At 42.4% G+C, this 26,832-nt stretch overlaps 1 protein-coding gene across 2 annotated transcripts; it reads left to right on the top strand.

Moving 5' to 3' along the window:
- The first annotated feature begins 2,719 nt into the window (after nucleotides 1-2,719).
- On the top strand, nucleotides 2,720-26,359 carry LOC110521565 (tetratricopeptide repeat protein 39A). 2 transcript variants are annotated; one of them, XM_021599189.3, is made up of 20 exons: nucleotides 2,720-3,073; nucleotides 6,047-6,097; nucleotides 6,344-6,397; nucleotides 13,377-13,481; nucleotides 18,324-18,455; nucleotides 19,441-19,484; nucleotides 19,979-20,046; nucleotides 20,168-20,232; nucleotides 20,683-20,782; nucleotides 20,977-21,042; nucleotides 21,147-21,255; nucleotides 22,005-22,072; nucleotides 22,241-22,300; nucleotides 22,394-22,555; nucleotides 22,812-22,903; nucleotides 23,050-23,170; nucleotides 23,293-23,404; nucleotides 23,586-23,700; nucleotides 23,847-23,963; nucleotides 24,122-26,359. In XM_021599189.3, the coding sequence occupies exons 1-20, from the start codon at nucleotides 3,021-3,023 to the stop codon at nucleotides 24,237-24,239; spliced, it is 1,812 nt and encodes a 603-aa protein (XP_021454864.3). In that variant the 5' UTR covers nucleotides 2,720-3,020; the 3' UTR covers nucleotides 24,240-26,359. The 2 variants fall into 2 exon arrangements, with proteins under 2 accessions (XP_021454864.3, XP_036825051.2); XM_036969156.2 differs by lacking the exons at nucleotides 2,720-3,073; nucleotides 6,047-6,097; nucleotides 6,344-6,397 and adding an exon at nucleotides 7,712-8,524.
- Nucleotides 26,360-26,832: the final 473 nt, after the last annotated feature.

The following is a 26,832-nucleotide window of genomic DNA, read 5'->3' as shown; positions in this document are numbered from 1 at the left end:
CCTCCAAAGATCTTCTATGGGGTTGAGATCTGGAGACTGGCTAGGCCACTCCAGGACCTTGAAATGCTTCTTACGAAGCCACTTCTTCGTTGCCCGGGCGGTGTGTTTGGGATCATTGTCATGCTGAAAGACCCAGCCATGTTTCATCTTCAATGCCCTTGCTGATGGAAGGAGGTTTTCACTCAAAATCTCACGATACATGGCCCCATTAATTCTTTCCTTTACACGAATCAGTCGTCCTGGTCCCTTTGCAGAAAAACAGCCCCAAAGCATGATGTTTCCACCCCCATGCTTCACAGTAGGTATGGTGTTCTTTGGATGAAACTCTGCATTCTTTGTCCTCCAAACACAACGAGTTGAGTTTTTACCAAAAAGTGATATTTTGGTTTCATCTGACCATATGACATTCTCCCAATCTTCTTCTGGATCATCCAAATGCTCTCTAGCAAACTTCAGATGGGCCTGGACATGTACTGGCTTAAGCAGGGGGACACGTCTGGCACTGCAGGATTTGAGTCCCTGGCGGTGTAGTGTGTTACTGATGGTAGGCTTTGTTACTTTGGTCCCAGCTCTCTGCAGGTCACTAGGTCCCCCTGTGTGGTTCTGGGATTTTTGCTCACTGTTCTTGTGATCATTTTGACCCCACGGGGTGAGATCCTGCGTGGAGCCCCAGATCGAGGGAGATTATCAGTGGTCTTGTATGTCTTCCATTTCCTAATAATTGCTCCCACAGTTGATTTCTTCAAACCAAGCTGCTTACCTATTGCAGATTCAGTCTTCCCAGCCTGGTGCAGGTCTACAATTTTGTTTCTGGTGTCCTTTGACAGCTCTTTGGTCTTGGCCATAGTGGAGTTTGTAGTGTGACTGTTTGATGTTGTGGATTGGTGTCTTTTATACTGATAACAAGTTCAAACAGGTGCCATTAATACAGGTAACAAGTGGAGGACAGAGGAGCCTCTTAAAGAAGAAGTTACAGGTCTGTGAGAGCCAGAAATCTTGCTTGTTTGTATGTGACCAAATACTTATTTTCCAGCATAATTTGCAAATAAATTCATAAAAAATTCTACAATGTGATTTTCTGGATTTTTTTTCTCATTTTGTCTGTCATAGTTGAAGTGTACGTACCTATGATGAACATTACAGGGCTCATCTTTTTAAGTGGGGGAACTTTCACAATTCGTGACTGACTAAATACTTTTTTGCCCCACTGTATGTATGTATGTTTGGTATGGTTACTCTTTGCAAAAACAAAAGGTTGGTCGGTCGGGGTTGATGGGTGGGTGTATAAAGCAAATGTCTAACAACCCAAACGTTGAGTGTTTGAAGCTCATCACAGACAACTAGCATTTGAGCGAATTTGCAACTTTTCAACGACTTGCTACTTTGCAACTATTTAGCATGTTTAGCCAACTCTTCCCCGAACTTTAACACTTTTAGCTAACCCTAACCCTTTAACCTAACTCCTAAACTTAACCCTAACCCATAGCGCAGCTAATGTCAGCATTAGCCACCAAGCTAACATTAGCCACAACAAATTGGAATATGTTATACGTTTTGCAAAATGTTAACATATGCATTTTCTGAATTGTAACTTAATGTACATTATTCTCAATTATAACATATACGAAATGGATGATAGACATCCACAAAGTAATATACATACCGTAAGAAATGTAACATTTAATTGAGTCTGATTTACATACTGAATTGATTTTTGATTTTTTTCACCTTTATTTAACCAGGTAGGCTAGTTGAGAACAAGTTCTCATTTACAACTGCGACCTGGCCAAGATAAAGCACAGCAGTTCGACACAACAACAGAGCTACACATGGAATAAATAAACATACAGTAGAAAAGTAAATCTTTATACTGAGTGCAAATGATGTAAGATAATGGAGATAAGGCATTAAATAGGACATGGTGGCAAAGTAATTACAATATAGCAATTAAACACTGGAATGGTGGATGTGCAGAAGATGAATGTGCAATTAGAGATACTCGGGTGCAAAGGAGCAAGATAAATAAATACAGTATGGGGATGAGGTAATTGGATGGGTTGTTTACAGATGGGCTATGTACAGTGATCTGTGAGCTGCTCTGACAGCTGGTGCTTAAAGCTAGTGAGGGAGATATGAGTCTCCAGCTTCAGTGATTTTTTGCAGTTCGTTCCAGTCATTGGCAGCAGAGAACTGTAAGGAAAGGCGGCCAAAGGAGGAATTGGCTTTGGGGGTGACTTGTGAGATATACCTGCTGGAGCATGTGCTACGGGTGGGGACTGCTATGTTGACCTGGGATAAGGCAGAACTTTACCTAGCAGAGACTTGTAGATGACCTGGAGCCAGTGGGTTTAATACTAAATGCTCTGAGACCAGGTTGGGTCAATAAAAACAGATGTGTAGTAACTAACATGTATTACCACTCTATTTTTTTATGTAACCTTTATTTAATGAGGCAAGTCAGTTAAGGACAAATTCTTATTTTACAATGATGACCTGCCCCGGCCAAAACCTCCCCTAACCCGGACGACGCTGGACCAATTGTTTGCCGCCCTATGGGACTTTTACAATTATAAAATAAATACTGCATGCCATCATGATGAAAAGCCAAATGACTGCCAATTACCATTTGTAGACAAGCAGTATACTTAGCATCATCATGTAAGTTGACTGTATTCCAACCAGTGGGCGTTCAAATGTCACCGCCAGCCAAATATCCCCTGGAATTTGGTGAGCAATAAATCCTAGTAGCAACACTTGGGCCACATTCGTTGCACTTTAAACACGATCGGATTGATAGTAATGACAACATCCACACCTTTTAAAAATAAATCAGGAAGGAGGAAGGTATAGGTCTCACAAATACACATGTAGCCTACTGTACTTTTTTCATACTTTATAAAACACTCGCCGTTAACGGTCATCACCTGCGCACAGGTAAAACCCAATGTCCATGTAAGGATAATTGGGCCCTGCACTTTTTCTGGATATTCTGCACGTTTGCAGTATTTCAGTCCATTGGAATGAGTTTTATAAATGGTTGGAGACGCAGCGTGAAGAAAAATGACTGCAAAGGGTGAGTCGCACAATCCACGTAACTAGGCTAGTTGCAGTAGTCCTCGTTTCTCCCGAAGAAACCCAGCGATCTTTTATTAACAAAAAATATATACAGCAGCCTAAACAAGTTGTATTTGTCGTCACAACAGTGATTGGTTGATGTAGTGAGAAATGTATGTAATTTAGTGAAATAATCTGTAGCTAGATGGATTTGATTAACATTGAATGGTTGTGTAACCATTCTGATACAAGATACACTAACTTTTGTATTTGTTATATATTATAACGTTATTGCTAGGTTATTTTAGAAATAAGATTTAGACCGCATGAAGTGGAAATGTAATAGATTTATACAAAAATGTGCACACACACAAGAAAATGAAGCTAATTTATGACTGTTTCTACCTATCAAATCAGTACACTTGAAAACGTTCAAACCTAGGAATAGCTTCTCTTAATGTATAGTCTAGGAATAGTTTCTCAAGTATAATTTAGGGAAAGGAGATTTGTAATCACAGTACCACCATGTTGCTCTTTAACATGACAGGGCATCACTAGTGATTTAGGCCTACATCTGGAGATGAATATACAATAAAGAAAGTTCATGAAGTTAGGGTAAAATTAGGCTAAATTAGTTATTTTGTAATAACAATACACCAACTATGTATAGGCAGTTACTGAATTTCTACCACTGTTTTCCTAGTACTTTCATTTCGTGTTTTCTAAGTGCCCAAACTGCTTATTAACTATAGGCTACTAACTAACTAGGTTTTTAAAGTTGTGTGGGCACGGGCCCACCCACTCATTTTATTTTGTATTTTAAATGGGACATTATTTGTCTTATTACCTAAACATGCAAACACTATCCGATAGAATTCGTAGCTAGCGTTGCACTGGAATGACATTCACTCGAATGGGATTGGTGGCCAATAATAACTAACTGAAAGCCACACCCCCAATAAGCCACGGATATGGCCAAAATGTGATCTGTTTTGTTACTGAATTTCTGGCTATGCTTGTTATGAAATAATTACAAGTTGTTCTACTGGTATTTATTCTGGAGTGAGGCCTATGTAAAAATATGGCACCACCACTCCCTCTCAGGCGATGTGCTTTGATAAGGAAAAATACAGTGCTGAATATAAAGCTATACTGAACAAAAATGTAAATACAACTTGTAAAGTGTTGGTCCCATTTTTAATTAGCTGAAATAAAAGATTCCAGAAATTATCAGTTTTCTTCAAAAAGCTTAATTCTCTGATTTTGTGCACAAATGTGTTTACATCCCTGTTTGTATTTCTCTTTTGCCAAGATAATCCATCCACTTGATAGGTGTGGCATATCAATATTTATATTTGTCATTTTTTAATTTCACCTTTATTTAACCAGGTAGGCTAGTTGAGAACAAGTTCTCATTTGCAACTGCGACCTGGCCAAGATAAAGCAAAGCAGTTTGACACTGACAACACAGAGTTACACATGGAGTAAACAATAAACAAGCCAATAACACAAACAAGTCAATGACACAGTTGAGAAAAGATAGTCTATATGCAGTGTGTGCAAAAGGCATAAGCTGATTAAACAGCATGATCCTTACACAGGTGAACCTTGTGCTGGGTTCAATAAAAGGCCACTGTAAAATGTGCAGTTTTGTCACACAACACAATTCCACAGATGTCTAATGTTTTGAGGGAGTGTGCAATTGGCAGGCTGACTGTAGGAATGTTTACCATAGCTGTTGCCATATATTTGAATGTTAATTTCTCTACCATAAGCCACTTCCAATGTCATTTTCGAGAATTTGCCAGTGCGTCCAACCTGCCTCACAACCGCAGGCCACATGTAACTACGCCAGCCCAGGACATTCATATCTGGCTTCTTCACCTGAAGGATCATCTGAGGCCAGCCATCCTGACAGATAATGAAACAGTGGGATTTCACAACTGAAGAATTTCTGCACAAACAGTCAGAAACAGTCTCAGGGAAGCTCATTGCATGCTTGTCGTCCTCACCAGGGTCTTGACCAGACTGCAGTTTGGCGTCGTACCGTATTCTGTGAGCAAATGTCACTTTCGATGACCACTGGCACGCTGGTTTGCTGATGTCAACGTTGTGAACAGAGTGCCCCACGATACCATGACGAGATCCTGAGGCCCATTGTCATGCCATTCACCCGTCGCCATCACTTCATGTTTCAGCACGATAATGCACGGCCCCATATCACAAGGATCTGTACACAACTCCTAGAGGCAGAAAATGTCCCACTTCTTCCACTGCCCACATACTTACCAGACATGTCACCCGTTGAGCATGTTTGGGATGCTCTGGATGTGTACGACAGCATGTTCTAGTTCCCACCAATATCCAGCAACTACGCACAACCATTGAAGAGGAGTGGGACAACATTCTACAGGCCACAATCAACACCATGATCAACACAATGCGAAGGAGATCTTTCACGCCGCATGAGGCAAATAGTGGTCACACCAGATCCACAGCCCTACCTTTTTTAAGCTATCTGTGACCAACGGATGCATATCTGTATTCCCAGTCATGTGAAATCCATAGATTAGGGCCTAATGAATTTATTTCAATTGACTAATTTCCTCATATGAACACCAACTCAGTAAAATTGTTGCATGTTCTGTTTAATTTTATTCAGTGTACATAGGGAAATAGTGAACTATAATTGTAAATGAGAGCAAAGATTGGCATCTACAGGAGAGGAATTAGATTACAATTGGAGATCTCGGCATTGTTAAATGAGACGCATCTGCTAGTGCTTACTGTATGTTCTGTCTGGTATACTGTGACCCTAGGAACACCATGCAGGCTGAAGAAATCTCAGCCAACCCCAATGTCTCCCCAACACTTAGTTTACTGTACATGGGAAACATGCAACAGTTTCTGTGAAATATATATTTCTCATGTCAAGGCATTGAATGGGATCTGATTCATTTAGTCATTCATAACAGCATGATTTTGCTTCTAGGTTGTCCGTCATACACAGTGCAGAACTTGACCCCATGCACACAGATTTCAAGTAAGTTTTCCCTTCTGTCAATTTCTGTCCCCTAGGCATGTTTGACAACATATTTCTGTTCATAGACTTTCTTTGGGCATATTACGTTTTGGTTCATCTACCCCTGCACTGAAAATATTTTTCAGTCAGGATTTCTATGGGTTGCAATATTATATTACTCACACAATAGTCCCTATTGAAATAGTTTCCATCCCTTCCAGCTCACCTTTTTTTCTAAATGGCCTCCATTTTGCCCCCCTGTTTCAGGTTACAGATAACAGGCAACAAAGATTTACTCAACTCTACAGAACCATTGAACACGTAAGTCTGAGCCAATGGCTGATGGCCGGGTGATATACAGGGTTGAGTAGTTAGGGAAAGGTTATTGAAAATCAGCAGTAAGCGTGAGGGCAATGACATCGCTCCTTCCTGCTGTTCAACATATTAATAATTCAGAGAAGTACGCCATTAATACTGGCTATAATATCTGCTCAGGTCCAGGCAGGGTGGGATCAAGAGGGATCCCAGCCTATGTTCTCAACCATAGAGACACCATTTGATTTCAATGCCTCTCCACCCTGAAGAGAAAGAGAGGATGGCCGTATTGCCGTACAGGTGTAGAGAGGAAGATGAGATGTGATTGGTTCTACCTTTGGCACAGTGTGTCATTGGGTTCCTCTGGTTACGTCACCAGTATTTCCTTGTGCTACACCACCTCTGGTCTTTATCTGTTCCATTTGTTTTAAAACAAGTGCATTTGGTGTGTCTGAATTGTTCGGTGGCTGTATGACATCGATATTTGATCATTCCCAAAGTCTTAAACAAGCAAAGAGACTTTACTTAGACCTTAACACAAATGCAGACACACCATTTTTATCTCATGTCTTTGAGGAAATAACTGCTTAATTATGGATTTTGTGGAAGGTGGAGCTGTACATTAAATTAATTGCTTTCCCATGATAATTTATAACAGAAAGCAATGTAAATTCCCTAAATCAAAAAGAGCAGGAGCCTGAATTGAACCCCTAGATGCTGTCCTAGTGCTCATATATTTCAACACTTCAACTGATTCAGATCTGCAGATCAGAGAGCAAGATAACGGAACACTGTACATGTACATTTGAATCTACTGTCTTCACAATGTCTCTGGGCCCTGTTGAAATTAACCACCTACTAGAGGAGAGTGTGGGCCACTTTTTTCAGGCAAGGCTTTGCATCCAGAGGCAAGATATTCATTGTGTAACATAAATGTTTTCATACATCAAAGAAGACAATCCACCCACACATGGTCCTGGTGTGTACTGTTGGTCAACTCCAGCATCGCTCAATGAATAAAATACAAGGACAGGTTTCTTGTGTGCCCTATGGCTGTCAGAGGGGTGGAGATGCAGTGAGGTGACGTATAATGGGAGCAATGATACGCTGGTCTGATGTGTCCCTGCTGCACTATCTGCTGAATAATGTTCCCCAGAGGAAACTAACTAACCTTGACTGAGGCAAAGCTGACCTCTTTGCACGTGTCTTGAGATTCACAGATTTACCATGTTGTGGATCACTCTTCCTCTATGACCTAAATTTAGACAGCTGTCTGAGAGCTCATTCTGATAAGTGACTGGCTATTTCCATGGGTCATTCACTTTCAGAGCGATTGGCTGCAGTGTAATTGCTGGATCTCAGTGGTACTCATCTCTCTCTCGCTACGCAGTGTTCTACTGGCTCTCTAATAGGGGGCACCCGGGGCAGTGCGTCTGTGCTGCTGCTGCAGTAGTCAGCCTGAGTCACTGCAGTAAAGGCTTCCTCCTTAGCAGGAATCTTCCTCTCACCGGCATCAAGTCATTCTACATCTCTGTCTGGAATTTTGCAGAGAGATTTTGACATTTTCCATTCAAGATATTCAGGGATCTGAATGAGTTCTGCTGGGGTGTTTTTGCGGTCCTCTGAGTGCAGTAGCCTATTGTCTTTGGTTGATGTTATACTCAGGGTATCACCTTTCTGTGGTGCATAGTGAATTTTTTGGCTTATGTTTTTTGTTGTTTATCATTTGACTAGAGTCCTGTGCAACTAGGCCAGCCCTGCTACTGCATCAGCCTATCAGAGAAGAAACTGCAGTGTGTAGCGTGAGTGTGATGATGGGAGGAGGTGGGACAGGAGGAGGAGAGTTAAGGAACTGTGTGTGTTTGTGGAGGCGGAGTGTTGGGGGGTGGAAGATGTTTAGTTTCTCTGTGTGATAGTCATCCCAATCTTATTAAGGGCTGCGTTCTTCCTCCCCTCTCCTGCCTGCTTGCCTGCTGCTGCTGTTGCCAGAGGTAGAGACTGTCTCGCGCTGCGCCGCTGGAAAGGCCTGAGCAGATAGTCAATTCTCTTCTGCGTTTGCTGTCTCTCTACCTCCCTCTAGTACTCTGTCTGCCAGATGAAAATGTCAGGGGAAGCAGAAACTCTATCAAACGGGTAAGAGATATGTTGAGGCTGCGTGGTGAAGTGATAGGTACTGATAGTGTGTTGAAGTAAACCGAGAGATGCTGCATTTGTGGTTTTGTGTGTGAATGTAATATACTGTCACTGGTCATTTCTACTGGGATTGAAACCAGAAGGTTCTCAACTTAGCTGTATCCAGAAAAACTGAACAGGTTTTGTTTTTTAAGATCCACCTCTTCTCTTTTGTCTGATCATTTCATTGTGTTTAGAAGCAGCTTGTTTTACTGCAGTATTACTTTGTTGGCATTTCTTAACTTACTAGTACTTTAATTCAATGTAAATTAACACCGGTGAAAGCTTTCAGGAGGAATCCAGATAAAGCAATGTTTTATCACTCTGTGTGTGTGTGTGTGTGTGTGTGTGTGTGTGTGTGTGTGTGCATTCGTCTGAGTGAGAGTGTTGTGCATATTTGATTACCTCTCAGAGCAATGGTCTCTATTGTGCAAGTTTCCCTCCAGAGAATTCAGCATCACGAAGTTGCTAACTTCAATTAATTAATTATCTGGACAATGTATGCTATGCACAACCTTTCAGGAAACAATAGCCACCATTGTGTGTACATTATCATGCCATTTCTCAGACCCATCTATGCGTTTATGGTTAAGTCTTTATAACTGTGCAATGCTAAGCTACCGGGCACTGCAAGCTAGGCTGAAAAGACAGGCTACACGGCCTTCTCTTCCTAGTGTCCTGATGGCTAATGTCCAATCGCTGGAAAATAAATTTTGTGAACTCAGAGCAAGGCTTCAGTTGCAGAAGGACATCAGAGAATGCCGTGTCTTTTGTTTTTACAGAGACCTGGCTTACGGACAATACACTTGACTCTGCTATTCAACCAGACAGCTTTTCCATTTTCTGTATGAGTCAAACGGCGGCTTCTAGTAAGAGTAGGGGGCGGTGTATGCTTCCTCATCAACAATTTCTGCTGTACCGAAGTTGAAAACATCTCAAGCTCCTGTTCACCTGACTTGGACGTTCTGATGCTAAAATGCCTACCTCACTAAATGCCGAGTGAATTAATGTGTTTTTTTTTCACAGCTGTGTACATAGCGCCAAATGCAAACATCAAGGCGACACTCAGCGAACTGTACAAGAACATTAGCCAGCAAGAATCCTCTCACCCGGAAGCAGTCTTAATTGTCACTGTTGATTTTAAACAAGCACATTTAAAAAATATATATACATTCCAAAATATCACCAACATGTATCCTGTCCCACGAGAGGAATCAACGTGCTGGACCATGTAAATACAAACATCCTTGACTCGTACAAAGCCATCCCTCGCCCCCACTTCGGCCAATCAGAACACATCTCTGTTCCTACTCCCTGCCTACAAGAAGCAAGTCAAGAGGGAGCCACCTTCATAGAGAATAAATAGGTGCTGGACAGAGGAGGCAGATTCAACGCTGAAGGAGTGTTTTGATAATATTGATTTGGAATCTGTGTAAAGATTCATCCACCCAGGACTCATCCATTAACATTAAGGAATATACATTGTCACTCAACAGGCTTTATTAGGAAATGTGTTGATGATGATGTACCCACAATAACAATCTGGACATACCCCAACCAAAAACCCTGGATGAACGGAGATATCTGTACCATGCTGATAGCCCGTACAGCAGCGTTCAGTATCAGCAGAATGAACCCTGGCAACTTGGTGGCGCGTACAAGGCAAGCAGATACGAGCTCTGCAAATCCAATATGGAAGCAAAAAGACAATACAGACTCAAACTTGAATTGATGTTTGACAACTCAGACTCACAACGCATGTGGCAAGGACTACAGACTATCACAGACTACAAAGGCAAATCCAGCTGTGTGGTGCCCACTAAAGCCTCCCTCCCAGAGGAGCTTAACATATTCTATGCTCGCTTCGAGGCAGACAATACTGAGTCATCCAGGAAGACTCGCTGCTCCAGACGACCTGGTGCTTTTGCTCTCCGAGGCTGACGTGAGAAACTCTCAAAAGAACATCCCTGGCCATGTCTTCAATGTCTGCTGACCAGTTGGCGGGCATGTTCTCGGACATCTTCAACCTGTCCCTGTCCCAAGCTGTAGTCCCCACCTGCTTCAAGGAGACTACCATCATCCCAGTGCCCAAGAAAAACAAGGTGATATGCTCAAATGACTTGCACTCACCCCAGAGTCTGGTATGGCCCACATCAAGGCCAGCATGCCAGGCACACTGGACCCACTCCAATGTGCCTACTGCTCCAACAGATCCACGGAAAATGTCATTTCCATCACTTTTCACACGGCCCTAACACATCTGAACAAGAGGAACACCAGTCAAAAGTTTGGACACACCTACTCATTCAAGGGTTTTTCTTTATTTTTACTATTTTCTACATTGTAGAATAATAGTGAAGACATCAAATCTATGAAATAACACATATGGAATCATGTAGTAACCAAAAAAGTGTTAAATAACATCACAATATATTTTATATTTGAGATTCTTCAAAGTAGCCACCCTTTTACTTGATGACAGCTTTGCACAGTGTTTGCATTCTCTCCACCAGCTTCATGAGGTAGTCACCTGGAATGCATTTCAATTAACAGGTGTGCCTTGTTAAACGGCGTGGGCGACGTCATCTAAGAAATGTCTGTTCTAAATTCTTCAGGAAGCTTAATTTACCCATCACTGGTTTTTTTTGTGACTTCACAAAAAGCCAAATTTGAAGACACCAATGGTAACGTCTTATTCTCTTACCTATTTTAAATAATACTGGTAGAATTCGTGTTCGCAGATGGGCGTGGTTTACATAGCTAGGTAGTTAGTCTACTGGTGCCAAAATTGTACTGCAGTTTGTCAGCTAAGAGGTTTTCCATATTCATCTAAGGCAAATATACTTATAGGTTTCTGCTTTCATCTGTGTCTGGTGTTAGCTAGTTACTGGCTAGCTAGGTATTCAGCCAGCATGGAATAAACGCGGGGGAAGGGTTGCCCAAAACTCGGATGCAGTTGTCATGTCATTACATCAAGAGACATATAGAACGGGAGATTCATACACAATTCTTGACATCATTGATAGTCATGATATATGAACATTGTCGGGCAGTCAATATATGTAATGTACCTAGACCTCAACCTGTTTCAACAAAAATGGTCTAAAATGGACTAGCTAGCTAGCTAGTGCTGACAATTCCTTTTGGGCTAGCTAAATTATATAGCCAACATTTCGTCTATGTTGATGCTTTTACAATAACCAAACAGTAATTTGTGAAACAATGACAGGATTGGATGTTGTATGCAATATCTATGTTTGAGTTGCTTTGTCTCAGCAAGTTGTCTTGACATAATCTCACTGCAACACTGCATCATAAGCATTTTCAAAGAACTGTCTGTCATGGTGAGCTCCCCGCCCACTTAGTCTGTCTTTTCAGTCTTCCTGGTAGTTATCGGGATGAAATATTGTGGGTGATGTTTTAGTCATTCAAAGGGCTAATTTACATAGGAATCAGAATGACTGTTAGGGACTTTTTAAAGGTGTTTGCTGATTGTATCAACTGATTAGAAACTGGGCCTTATGGAGACTGTGTGGTGACCCCGAGACTGTCTGTGTTGCGCTGACATTCATGACTGTGTGTTGTAGTGAGCAGGAAGTGAATCACCTATAGCTGCTCATATGGTGGACGGATGGTATGGTCATCCCCATGTCATTAGCTTGTGAAGGGGAGGAAATAAAGGCCTGTTTTTCAATATGGAACCTAATGGATTCATTATAGTTTGAGAGAGTTCAAGCATGGTCCAGCATAAAGAGGTCCTCTGTATCACTGATCTTCAGGAATGCAAAAGGATGGCTGTCAGTTAGTCACCCTCATTGTAGAGATTCTCCTCAGTTGTGTAGGCCAGCCTCCATTGTTTGGCTTAATACATTGTGTCCATGAACCCAATTTGCTGAAAATACATTTTGTCATCTTTGGGATGGTTAAACATGGGGTGGTTTTGGTATGAAAATAGTGTGACACAGGACTATCGGGATTTTCAGCCTGTTGAACAGCCTGCTCTTGTTTTTAATCGTAGGGAGCCTTGACATCAATATTTGTTTGTTTGGGATGAAGATTACTCTATATTAAAATATTTGATGAACCCCCACTTATCAATAAATGTTTTTAATGCCAATGACTGAGAAAGCTGCTCACTGAAGAAACTGTGGTAAAAATCCAATGATCTTGTCAGATGAGAAAAATGTAGCTTTAAGCTGATCGCAGTAAAATAACTGTCGATGATAGAACCGCAGAGAAAACGATGCGAAAGCCTGCTCAGATCAGGTGGGAGAGTGGGACCATGACCTGCGCTCCTTACAGAATGTTTTGGAGGTGTTTTGTGTTCATCTTGCCCTACCACTAAAAACAGAACAGGGGCACTGCAGCAGAGTTGCCTGGGAGAGAAAAATAAGTGACGTGGCTCTTTTTAAAGATATCTGTTACTGTAGATAGACAGTGAATTACTCCTTTGTAGTTACTGCTGTGTCATGCTACTCTATAGACTGAGCTCATAGACATTTCACCTAGTTCTTGACATGGACAAACAAGATTTTGTCCTGGGGTTCATTCATAAAAGAATAGAACACATTTAGGTCCACTGGGAAGCTGGCAGCAATAAGCTTCTTTCATTTGACAATGTAAACCTCATTTATCTCAGAGGCTAGATTTACTTGTTTGAGGGGAAGTCAAAAATAGAATGTGTTATTTTAACATGTAGGTTCTCCACTGAGGACCAATGGTAGGTATTGGCCAAGACCGTCATTATGTGTTAAAGTAACATACTTAATTCACCTAACCTTCATCTGTCTCTTTCCCCTTTCCTGTATCTCAGGTCCCAGAAGTCAGACCTGTCTGTGGCCCTGGAGGACTGCATGGCAGCATTGGACCTGTTCCTGAGGAATGACTTTGAGGAGGCCCTGTCCAGGCTTCACTGCAGGTGAGAGACCGGAACCCTGATTGTGTGGGTCGACACAAGTGACTGGTGGTAATACTGTGTGCTAGTTTCACAAACACCAAATAGCACTGGCAAGTGGTATGGTTTCCTGATCAGTTTGTGCTTCGCCAACTCCTTTCTTGTTCGTTGTCACCTGGCGACAGGGCTAGGCTGGTGCTACAGTAAAGTGTACACTCTGTGCTAGTTTAATAAACACCATCGCTCCTATTGGACACCCCTTCAGCATTGTGTTCCAAACACAATTGTCAAGTTTCCTATTACTCTGTGAATTCTATCTTTCATTATCATGACATTCTCAACAAATCATCTTTTCTCTTCTTTGGCCACTCCCAAATCACAGTTTCTCTCCAGCCCTCCCTAGTGTGTATCCTTTCTCATCCCCTCAGTGTTACACAACTCAGTGGATATACAGTACTTATCTAATCCCTTCCAGTTTCCATGTTGATCTCCTCTTTTAGTTCTGAAATGTACATGGTAGTCTAGTATGAGCATGAAATTAAGGAAATATTCACCCCAAAGGGTAATCTTGGCAAACCTGCCATTGCCCAACCCTCTTGCTCTTACCACGCAAGGCTTGGCATATTCTGTCAGCTGTCACCCTGGGGCTAGGCAATGGGAGTGATGGTAGACCAAGTTCTGTAGGCAGAGCAAAGGGATAGGCATTTAAACTGCCCTCTGGCTTCCTTTGTTTGCTACCGGTGTTCAAAGAAAACCTTTGTGGGAAAAGCCTCCACGTCATCAACATCCTAGTGTGTAATATCAACTAAAGTGTTGCTGAGCTTATGTTTAACACAGTATTGTGTGGGAGAACAGTAATAAGAGACCATCTATCAAATAAAATAAATAACCCATAGAGAAAGCCAGTGGTGCTGAAATAGCAGTGTGTATCTCTTTCTCTCTCTCGTTCTCCCTCCTTTCCTTTCCTCTCCTCTGTTCAGCCTGATGTACTGTACTGACACAGTAAGCTGGGCCAGGTATAGTTTAGAATCTCTGCAGCACAGCACACACAGTGGCAGGCTTTCTCTCATGTACTAAACATCTATAATAATGCAGAGTATGTTTATACTGTGGTTTGTATTTTCATATCACAGAATGCTAAACTCAGCTATATATATTTGCTGAAATATACGTTTGATCAAACAGCAAACAGCTACTGCATGTTCATAGTGAAAGAGACAAAGGCTTGCAGTTCGATCTGGACGAAGACACTGCAATGACATCAAAACAGACAGCCAGCCTCATGCTTTTAAGCACAGCTTTATATTCGGATTAGACAGTAAGATTCTGCATTGCCTGCTTCTCTCTGAAGCTACTAGCTAGCTGTTCAAACATGCGGACTGGGCAGGAACAGCAGCAGGCCTTATGTAATTGTCCTGTCCCAGTCTCAAGTACTTGGTTGCCCCCCCCCCCCCCCTCATTCCTAATGAGTGCTTTCCACTAGGTGTGGAAGTGTTGATCTAGTATACATTGTAAAAGGTTGGGGAGGGGCTGCTATACTGTACAACATGTACAAATGGAACACATGTTCAGACAGAGGTTGTAGCGTCACCACCTACTGTAGAATGGTTTCGTCTCATTGGCTGGCCAAGATTCAGGCAAAAAGGCAGAGGCACAATGGATAGCAACTTGCACTACAAATCTTACTACTCTGAAGACTAGAGTAACCAGCTTAACAGAGCTCACTACATTGGTGCTCTCCCCCATTCGAATGCTTTATTCTTAGGAGCTGTGTCAGAGCAATTTGACCACACAAACAACTAAAGTTGCCTCATATTGGCACTCAACGTGAGCGCTGTCAGGTTCTGTAATTCACACTGAAATGTGCACGATGAGACGGAGAACCTCCCTCCTGCTGGCTGGCTCTTTTTAAGTTGGTGTTGTTTTGTTTTTGCAGAACATTAGATTAGGTTTACCCATGACGGTGAATAAGCTTCAAGAGTCAGGAGTGCAGGCCCCACAGTCATCATCGGCCCTTGTCCATCTCTGTCTCCACAACAGTCAACAACAGTAGACAGAAGGCAGCAGGCACAAACATTCCAATTCATGGCCTGTTTTTACCATGCTGCTGTTTTTCCTGACGAAATGTCTCCTGATTTGAATCCCTTTTGAAAAACGACACTATATATACAAAAGTATGTGCACACCCCTTCAAATGAGTGGATTTGGCTATTTCAGCCACCCCCATTGCTGACAAGTGTATCAAATCGAACACACAGCCATGCTATCTCTATAGACAAACATTGGCAGTAGAATGGCCTTACTGAAGAGCTCAGTGACTTTCATGGTGGCACCGTCATAGGATGCCACCTTTCCAACAAGTCCGTTTGTCACATTTCTGCCCTGCTAGAGCTTCCCCGGTCAACTGTAAGTGCTGTTATTGTGATGTGGAAATGTCTAGGAGCAACAAAGGACTGTGAAATGCCAGGCATGCAGACATGTGACATTACAGTGAAGAAACTCACCAGCATTATCCTGCCACTGTGACTATGGTGGAACCTGCTGGGAACAAGTCAGACCAGCGCTCCTGGTTGTGGAATGTTAGTGTCACAGTGTGACATTCAGGAAAGTCACATGGGCCTGTATCCAAGAAAACATATTGTAACTTAAAGGAGCTGGGCTTTTTAAATAGTTTTTGGTCAGAAAATACATTAAATATACTAAACTCAGCAACGTCTTTTTTTCAGGACCCTGTCTTTTAAAGATAATTCGTAAAAATCCAAATAACTTCACAGATCTTCATTGTAAAGGGTTTAAAACACTGTATCCCCTGCTTGTTCAATTAACCATAAACAATTAATGAACATGCACCTGTGGAACGGTCGTTAAGACACTAACAGCTTACAGACGGTAGGCAATTAAGGTCACAGTTATGAGAACTTCGGACACTAAAAAGGCCTTTCTTCCTTTGGTGAAAAACACCAAAGGAAAGCTGCCCAGGGTCCCTGCTCATCTGCGTGAACGTGCCTTAGGCATGTTGCAAGGAGGCATGAGGACTGCAGATGTGGCCAGGGCAATAAATTGCAATGTCCGTATTGTGAGACGCCTAACATGCTGACCGGACACATCGCTTGCGCGAGCCTTGCAAAATACATTTTGAAATCCATGTTATTAAATTATTGCACCCACACTGCTCGCGCGTGCCAATGAGCGTCTGCGTTGCCAAGGGTTAAAATAGAAGTCATTCCTATTTCTGACGCAGATCGCGCTGCAAGTCCTGCCTCTCCCATCTCCTCATTGGTTTATAGAAGCAGGTACCCACGTGCCATCTCCTCATTGGTTATACACACGTGGGTGGTTGAAAGACTAACTGTTTTGCCGGTCGTCGTGGTAATACTATGAAAGTGTAGATGCCAATCACCATATAAGTTCAAAGATGAAAAAGTCTGGAAGGAGGAGAGATGACTAGAAACGATTCGGTTGACCGTTTTATGTGTGGATTGATTGTCGGAGTAGAGGACCTTGTGCTTTTCAGGTAAAATAACAAATCAATGTTTATATCCCAGGACAAATTAGCTAGCAACAGCAAGCTAGCTAAATAGGACAAATTAGCTAGCAAGTGCAAGCTAACTAGCTAAATTGCCATACATGTTTAATGGTTTTCGACCTGTCCCCAAATTAATGTCATTGGTTCAGATTTTGTTTTGATATTTTAACCTGCGTGTTGTGATCGCGTTTGGTGTGGTAGGACAAAATAAATGTATGCACGATGGCACATGCGCGCGGACAGCTGATCGTTCTCACAGTGGTAGACCACGTGTAACAACACCTGCACAGGATCGGTACACCCGAACATCACATCTGCGGGACAGGTACAGGATGGCAACAACAACTGCCAGAGTTACACCAGGAATGCACAATCCCTCCATCAGTGCTCAGACTGTTCGCAATAGGCTGAGAGAGGCTGGACTGAGGGCTTGTAGGCCTGTTGTTAGGCCGCTGTACTCTGGAGCGGGATCGATTTGGAGGTGGAGGGTCCGTTATGGTCAGGGGTGGTGTGTCACAGCATCATCGGACTGAGCTTGTTGTCACTGCAGGCGATCTCAACGCTGCGCTTTACAGGGAAGACATCCTCCTCCCTCATGTGGTACCCTTCCTGCAGGCTCATCCTGACATGACCCGCCAGCATGACAATGCCACCAGTCATACTGCTCGTTCTGTGCGTGATTTCATGCAAGACAGGAATGTCAGTGTTCTGCCATGGCCAGCGAAGAGTCCGGATCTCAATCTCATTGAGCACGTCTGGGACCTGTTTGATCGGAGGGTGAGGGCTAGGGCCATTCCCCCCAGAAATGTCCGGGAACTTGCAGGTGCCTTGGTGGAAGAGTGGGGTAACATCTCACAACAAGAACTGGCAAATCTGGTGCAGTCCATGAGGAGGAGACGCACTGCAGTACTTAGTATCTGGAGTGGCCACCAGCTGCATTGACTGTTACTTTTGATTTTGACCCCCCCCCCCCCCCCCCCCCTTGTTCAGGGAGAAATGATTAAATTTCTGTTAGTCACATGTCTGTGTAACTTACTCAGGTTATGTCTCAGTTGTTTAATCTTGTTATGTTCATACAAATATTTACACATGTTAAGTTTTCTGAAAATATATACGCAGATGATAGTGAGAGGACTTTTTTTGTGAGAGTTTACATATTGAATGTCAATGAATATATACTTATACTTTTACAGTAAGAACATCCATACATGTGCTCCTCTTCATTTGTGTCGAAGACATACAAAGTAATCTTTTTTTGTTGAGACTGCATTTTGAGAAGGCAACAAACGCTGCTAAAAATATAGCTCAATATTTCTGTTTCTCTTTTTCTTCCTTCACAGAATCAAAGACAGCATGTACCATGCGCTCACATACGCCACCATACTGGAGATGCAGGCCATGATGACCTTTGACCCAGAACACATCCTGGCAGCTGGTAACACCATGAAGGAGGCTCAGGCAGTATGTCAGCGGTAAGTCTCATTTGTAATGGTCTACATTCTAAAACGAGGTCTTCAAAGTTCTTGTATGCTATTTATTTCCTTTAGAGGCAACAAAAGCAAAAACAAATATTTTGGCTCAGTGATTTTTGGCTCAGCTATTCAATCATGAAGATAGGAACCACATGATCTGATCAAGTGAAACCACTGTGAATTTTGTAATATGTGTTTGTGACAAAACAAGACATATTTACCTCAAACTCCTATTATGAAGAACAACCATATACAGGCAAAATATATTTTGCTCTGGATGAACCCGGCCATTCCAGTGGGGAGAACCTCTGGCTGTTTTGGGAGATGTTCATCCTGGTCTGTGGTGGCTGGTTAGCTGTTCTGACATAATCACAGAGAGCAAATATCACCCAGGTCCTATCAGATCTCGCTGGCTGGTGGAATTTCAGAGCGGCCTGTAACAGTGACTGTGTGAAAATGTTCCAAATGGATACGCCTCTCCAAATGGTGGGACACACACACACACACACACACACACACTCCCAGACTGGGCCTGCCACACCGCCTGAGAATCTTTGGGGGGGGTCAGGGGAACCCCATGACCGTGGACCCTGTGCTATTCTAAGAGCCGCTCTACATCTTATCTACACAAGCCATAAAACTTTTACAGAAGGTTTAACATTATCCCACGGATCACTGATCAGCAGTGGTTACAGTAATATGCTTGTATCTCCCTTAATCCATATCATGTATTTCCCAATACTGAAACCTGATCTGAGTTCGCTATACTGTTGGTCAATGTCTGTCAATGAATGTAGTTACCACATGTCACCGTTTTCTGATATCCAAGCACAAGAATGTGTTGAATTCCAAGTTTCTTAGCTCACACATCCACAGACTGGTGTTGAATTGTTGTGAACCAACTCTGCTATGTCTGTCTCATCAAACACTGTATTGTAATGTTGGATTTCGTGTGTAATTAAGTTCTGTGTGTAATCTCTCCCAGGTTCCGCAAGAAGTCAACCTTTAGCAACAGAAACTTCACAGAAGGTTAGAACATACTTACTTCAGTACATTCTAACTTCACGACACACTGTTTTACCACAAGCCTCGTATCTTATCATCACTAGTGTGAATTGAACAATTGTTTTCATTGCTAGTATTCCTAAATAAATAAATAACCTGCTACTATGAAATATACTCTGTTTTTGATGTTTTCATTTAATACATTTACTTTTTAGCAGACGCTCTTATCCAGAGCGACTATGGGTTAAGTACCTTGCACAGGGGAACATCATCAGATTAATTTTTTTCTCACCTCGTAAACTCGGGGATTCAAACTAGTGACTTTTCAGTTACTGGTTCAACGCTCTTAACCATTAGGCTACCTGCCAACCTATTAGTTAGCTAACCTTGATGGTTGTTCAGTACTTGAGAATACAGTTTAAAATGTGTTTCTTGTCTGTGGGTTTACTGTGCAGCCTCCTGCTGATGTAATGGTTTGAGGATGTCAGAAGATAATTGTGCTGTCATTTTCACCTCAGAGGAACTCCACGCTGAAGTGTGCTATGCAGAATGTCTCCTGCAGAGGGCAGCACTCACCTTCCTTCAGGTAACCTGCTGCTACCACATCACCCACTGACACTCACTATCTCTTTGCAGCACTGATACAGATGTTCAAGTTTATTGTGCATTTATGATATTGAAATTGTTCTTTACCCCTGTTTCTGTAGGATGAAAGCATGATCAGTTTCATCAAGGGAGGAATCAAAGTGAGGAATAGCTACCAGACGTATAAGTAAGCACTCTTGATGTAGTGTATTGCCTTTATAGTGCATTTCCCTAATGTCTCAACTTGTGCTATTTTTTTACCCCCTTTTCGTGACATCTAATTGGTAGTTATGATGTTGTCTCATCGCTGCAACACCCCAACGAGCTCGAAGGTCGAGTCTGGCGAAGGTCAAGTCATGCGTCCTCTGAAACTTTACCACCAAGCCGCGCTGCTTCTTATCACGCCTGCTCGCCTAACCCGGAAGCCAGCCACACCAATGTGTGGGAGGAAACACCGTTCAACTGACAACTAAAGTCAGGCGCACAGCCTGCCACAAGGAGTCGCTAGAGCGCGATGAGCCAATCGTGCGCCGCCTATAGGGCTCCTGGTCACAGCCGGCTGTGACACAGCCTGGGATTGAAGGCGCCACTCGGGAGGCCCCTATCAACTCGTAAAGAATGCACATCTGTATTTCAGAGAGCTTCATACGGTCCTCCAGTCCTCTACCTACGTCCATGGTGACAATCATGGGCATTTTGAAGGCGGGGTCAAGCTTGGAGTAGGAGCCTTCAACTTGGTGAGGGAACTGCTTCATGTCGATAATGTTTGTGGTCCAGTTTTCTGGACTGGTAGATTGTATAGAAGGACCTTTTTGGTGTGAGGGTTATATAACTCAGTGTAACTCAACGCATTGCCCTGATTGGTACAATGTATAATTGTGTCTGTCTCATCTCTCACTTTTTCACTCCTGTGTTCTTGGGTTGTGTACAGATGATCTCCATGCTGCCCACACGGACACTCAGGTTGCTGGAGTTTGTGGGTTTCTCTGGAAATAAGGTAGGTTTCCTACTGTTAACCTGGTGTGAGATGCTGAGCTGGACTGAACTGGGCTGGATGGACTGTGCTAAGTCCGCAGTGTCCTGTGTTGTGTGTGTCTGCAGGAGTTTGGCTTGCAGCAGCTGACGGAGGGCTCTGCAGGGCAGACTTTCAGGTCCTTCCTGTGTAACATGCTGCTTCTCTGCTACCACACCTTCATGAGCTTCATCTTGGGTGAGAGACAGGTTGATGTTACCACATAGTAAACGTCACCGCACTGACCTTTTCATCTCCCAAAACAAGCCTTATAGGAGTGGGCAAACTTTTTGGCTCGAGGACCACATCACGATTTTTTGGGGGACCAATTGTTTGTTAATATCAATTTCGCGGGGACCTCCCGAGTAGCGCAGCGGTCTAAGGCGCACTGCATAGTAGTATTTGAGGCATCACTACAGACCCGGGTTTGATCCCAGGCTGTGTCACAGCTGGCCGTGACAGGGAGACCCATGAGGCAGCGTACAATTGGCCTAGCGTCGTCCGGGTTAGGAGAGGGTTTGGCAGGCTGAGATTTCCTTCTCCCATCGCGCTCTAGCAACTCCTGTGCCGGGCCAGGCGCATGCATGCTGACACGGTCGCCAGGTGTACAGTGTTTCCTCCAACACATTGGTGTAGCTGGCTTCCAGGTTAAGCGAGCATTGTGTCAAGAAGCTGTGTGGCTTGGTTGGGTTGTGTTTCTCGGGACACACGTCTCTCGTCCTTAGCCTCTCCCGAGTCCGTACAGGAGTTGCAGCGATGGGACAAGACTGTAACTACCAATTGTTTTCCATGAAATTGGGGAGAAAAAAGGGGTAAAAATAAATATTTCACTAAAAATAAATACTTGAAAAATGTAAATAATGTTTGTCTCGTGGGCCAGATTGAAGTGCCCGGACAGACCAAACTAACATGAAATGACATTGTATTTTTCTCCTCACGGCTTGCAGGCACAGGGGAGGGGGATGTGGAGGACGCTGAGAAACTGCTTCAGCCCTATCTCAAACAGTATCCTAAGGTCAGTGAGGACATTTGTATAATTTATAGCAGTAAAGTACAATTATTTTCCAATTGTATTGGTTTTGTGAAATATTGTGAATTATTTGGTGAATATGCCTGTACACACACTCATTCCAATCAAAACAGTTTATAGTGAAACAGTGTTCTATACCTCTGTTGTTTTAAGGGATCTATCTTCTTGTTCTTCGCTGGTCGAATAGAGGTTATCAAAGGAAACCTGGATGCTGTGAGTGTAGATCAATGATTTTGACTACTACCAAAATGATTTTGTTTAGACTACAAACCATCCCTTTTCATGTGTTGTATTTGTGTGTACCAGGCTATAGAGCGCTTTGAGGAGTGCTGTGAAGCTCAGCAACAATGGAAGCAGTTCCATCACATGTGCTACTGGGAGCTGATGTGGTGTTTCACATACAAGAGACATTGGAAGATGGCCTACTTCTACGCTGATCTGCTCAGCAAAGAGAATGCATGGTCCAAGGTGGGACATTCTGCAGTGATTGTATTTTGCATATCAGTACTATATAGTCAAGTATGAAGGACATAACATCTGTTTCAGTACGGTAATGGTTGCATTATCTCAAAGGCACATGCGGCACAGTCTTAACAGAATATGGATTAGCTTGTTTTACAGCTTTTAATGTATTCCACTTAGTCTCTAGAGGGCCAAATTGATGATGATGATGCCCAAAGTGTAGTAGTAGTTTCAGTAGTAATACATGCACATTTCCCTCCAGGCAACATATGCCTATATGAAAGGTGCCTACCTCAGCATGCTGACCAGGGAGGAATGCCAACCATTCCAGGAGAGCGAGGTAGCGCTGTTCAGGTAGGTCACTGCAATATACAAACCCCTGTGTCACCATAATGCTTTGTACTCTATTTATTTCATTCTACCCACGGTTCTTGTATAATCAAGTCATTCTATCCAAATGAATCAATATGTTACATGTATCCATTTTCTATCCACTCCAGGCAGGTACATGGGCTTAAGCAGAAAATAGCTGGAAAGTCTTTGCCAACTGAGAAGTTTGCCATCCGAAAAGCCCGTCGTTACCTGACTGAGAACCCGATAACGCTCCCTGCACCTCCTCTGGTCAGTACTGCATGGTTTGACAGCATGTTCCCTATTCCATTGTAATTATAGTGTAACAAAATACTACTATTATCTATGTGTGGATTACTGTGACACCCGGTGGCCTTGTCTGTCCTCTGCAGGAGATGATGTACATCTGGAACGGCTACACAGTCATTGGTAAACACAAAGACCTCACGGAGGGCATGCTGAAAACACTGGACGAGGCACAGGCAAAACTCGACAATAGCCAAAGTAAGTAACACAAACGTATGTCACCCTGGAGAGTTGATACTGCCTCTACACATTCATTTAGGAACAGCATTAATGATTGGATTCAGACAACTCCTTTCTTATCTCGTTATTATCATGTTTAGCAACACTGTTTAGTAGAGTTTTGTGATGGGGCTTGATTGTTGTACTTTGTGTTCCGAAGGGACAGAGTTCTCCATAGACGACCAGTGTTTGGTGAGCCTGCTTAAGGGTCTGTGTCTGAAGCACCTGGGACACCAGGAGGAGGCTGAGGCCTACTTCACCTTGGTCCTTTGCAAGTGAGCGCCACACACACACACTCACTCGCACACACTCATCCTTTCACAATATGATAGTGGAAGAGACCTACTCTTTTACTATTCATTACAAGTTTATTTCATTTCTTGTTTCATTCCTGATCTCTGTTGTATTTTTCTCTTGTCAGTGAAACACAGATCAAGTTTGATCACTACTTGGTTCCCAATGCACTGCTTGAGCATGGGCTGCTGTGTCTGGAACAAGGGAGGAAGGAGGAGGGCATCAAACTACTGGAGACGGCCAAGTGAGTGTCTTGGTCCTTACACAACATAATTATCTCTACCCATCTCAATACAATAGTTAATTGAAATTCTGAAACCTGTCTTTTTTTACAAGAATTCTATTAGTATGTAAAGTAAAATCATCTGGCCAGGCCTTCTCATTGTTCCTCTATATTTACAGGCAAAATTACAAAAACTACTCCATGGAATCGCGGACACATTTCCGAATCCAAGCTGCTTTGCACAAGGCCAAGGCCACAGGAGAAAATGGGATTCACACCATGCCCTCCAGCCCGTAGCTGGTGTGGGAAAAACAGGGCCAATGTCCAGCCATCCCACAGTGCATAAGCCCAACGCCGCAGGGATGAGGCAGAGTACCAAACCACCCACTACCAGCAACAAGCATATGACTGGCCAGCCACCGAGCTCTTAGAAAGACCCGCAACACTACACAAGCATAATGTACACTGAAAGGTCAAAAGCATACAGACAATAGTATTTACTCAGACAAAGAAAATATACGCAATATATAGAAAATAACACACTGCTGGATGTAGATGTACAGGGTTTCATCAGTCTATTGCAAAAACCTATGGTTAGATACCCATCCCTGAATGTTCACCCTCCAGCATAAATACATACATTCGCTGGTAAACATGTCTTTTCACACCTGTCACAGGGGTTTTTGCAACATATTTGAGTGGTTAAAGGTATTCTCATAGCATTTTCCCTCTGCTCGGAGCTAATGACTAAAAGCACTGTGGCCAATCTTGGACAATGTCTGTCTTGTTGACCGTGATCTATTGCAGATAACCTCCTGCCCTAATGCCTTTATCTCTGTGCTTCTATGACTGGTTTTATTTGTGCATTTCAATTTTCACCCTGAACAGCTCAAGGGAAGTTTTGGCACATTGGATCAACTGAACCACTTTCTGGGAAGGAATGCATGACCAGTCCAACTGAATTTTTGTGGATATAGGGCCCACTGACATCTGCACAAAGTTAAATCATCCAGCCATACAAACACATTGCAGGAATGCACGTGTGATGGTAGGGGTTATTTTGTCTGTTTATTTATTAACTGCAATGGCAGCTTTTACAAAATTGTCCTGTTTTAAGTGGACCGATGAATGTGTCTTTTAGAAAGGCAGGCTCCTTGCTTGTTCTCTACATGTGGACACAATCCAACAGTACTTGAGCTCAAACAAACAAGTCTTTCAGATTGACACAGGAAAGCCAGGCTGCCAGTTTCATCTGTAGTGAGTGAAGTGTTGACAACCACAAGAGCCTTTCATATATAAATATGCAGGTCCGACATCAACATAGACAATAATGGCTTACAAGGAGTTGTTGCACATTAACAGTAGTGGAAAAAGTACAAGTGACAATACCTTGATAGAAAATAACTCAAGTGAAAGTCAGCAAAATACTACTTGAGTATAAAAGCCTAAATGTAATTGGTTTAAAATTGACCTAAGTACAGTGGTGGATAAAGTACTCAATTGTCATTCTTGAGTAAAAGTAAATGCTATACATCAAGTAACTTGTATTACGCAAACCAGATGACACAATTTTCTTGTTTTTTTTACGGACAGCCAGGGGCACACTCCCAACAGTCAGACATAATTTACGAACGCAGTATTTGTGTTTAGTGATTCCGCCAGAAGGGATGACAATGGGTTATATTGATAGGTGCGTGAATTGAACCATATTGCTGTCCTGCCTGAGCATTCAAAATGTAATGAGTACTTTTGGGTGTCAGGGACAATGTGTGAAGTAAAAAGTATATATTTTCTTTAGGAATATAGTGGAGTAAACGCTGTCAAAAATATTAATATTCAAGTACGTACACCCTAAAAAGTAGTTATTCAAAATATTTTTACTTAGTTACTTTACACCACTGTAAATGAAATAGTTACGTTCTTGTGTAATAAATTATTGAATAAACTGTATATGATATTTGTGATTAGAAAAAGGGTTACCTTTTTTCATGTTCTATGATTATTTAATCTCTATTTACAACAAAATAAGTATCCAAACCCAGGCATTAGAGTGGTGTCTTGAGTTTAAATGTTGGAATTAGAGCTGATTTAGCTTTTTTTCTTAGAATAAGGTTTGGTGTAAAAGCAATTTAAATATCTCTAAAGGGTGAAGGAAATGTATAAATAGATTTTTTTCAAATATAGAGGTTATCTTAGTTTGGGATGTTCTAATGATTAGGTCTGACATTTTCTTGTTTTGTTCCATTGTTTTCTTTGTGTGTACTATTTATGTCAGTAAATTCAATCTTATTGGCTCTGTGATGAGGTCAGAATATGATGTGGGGCATGGCTACTGAGCAGATTGACATTCCTGGACCTGTACATACTAAATGTTTGTTTTGTAATTTAAGATTAAATTATGAAATAAGTAACTCAAATTGGGTCTGGTTAGTTTTTTTTACTCTTGTACGACCCATTTTCTTTTGGATAACTGGATGAACTGCACTCCACGCTGCTGTCTGGATTTCAAATGTACCATTGTTTGTGATAGTCCATAATTTTGTCTTTCGTGTAATGGTATTAAGTCAAAACTGCCATACCAGGCAGCCACGACCCCCCCCCCCCCCCCCCCCAACAAAAAAACATAATATAGGCCTTTTATACCACTATTACTATTACTACTATGCAGTTCAGTTGAATGTGGCTTGTACAGCACATGTCGTGGTTGGTTCCTGGCTGCCTGGTTTCTTCGTTCCTTGATACTGTTACATTGCAGACGCAGTTATGCTGAAGAAAACTGCCATCAAACAACTATCTGTAATTAGCTACATACGTGTCAAATTGTAATTCAAACCAATTTTAACAACACAGTAATATTATTTTAACAACCATCTGATTGGTGGGATGGTGG

The sequence above is a fragment of the Oncorhynchus mykiss genome, chromosome 4, assembly GCF_057628025.1.
Source record: "Oncorhynchus mykiss isolate SJ-2025 chromosome 4, ASM5762802v1, whole genome shotgun sequence".
NCBI lineage: Eukaryota > Metazoa > Chordata > Actinopteri > Salmoniformes > Salmonidae > Oncorhynchus > Oncorhynchus mykiss.
This window is presented reverse-complemented; position numbering and strand designations above follow the sequence as displayed.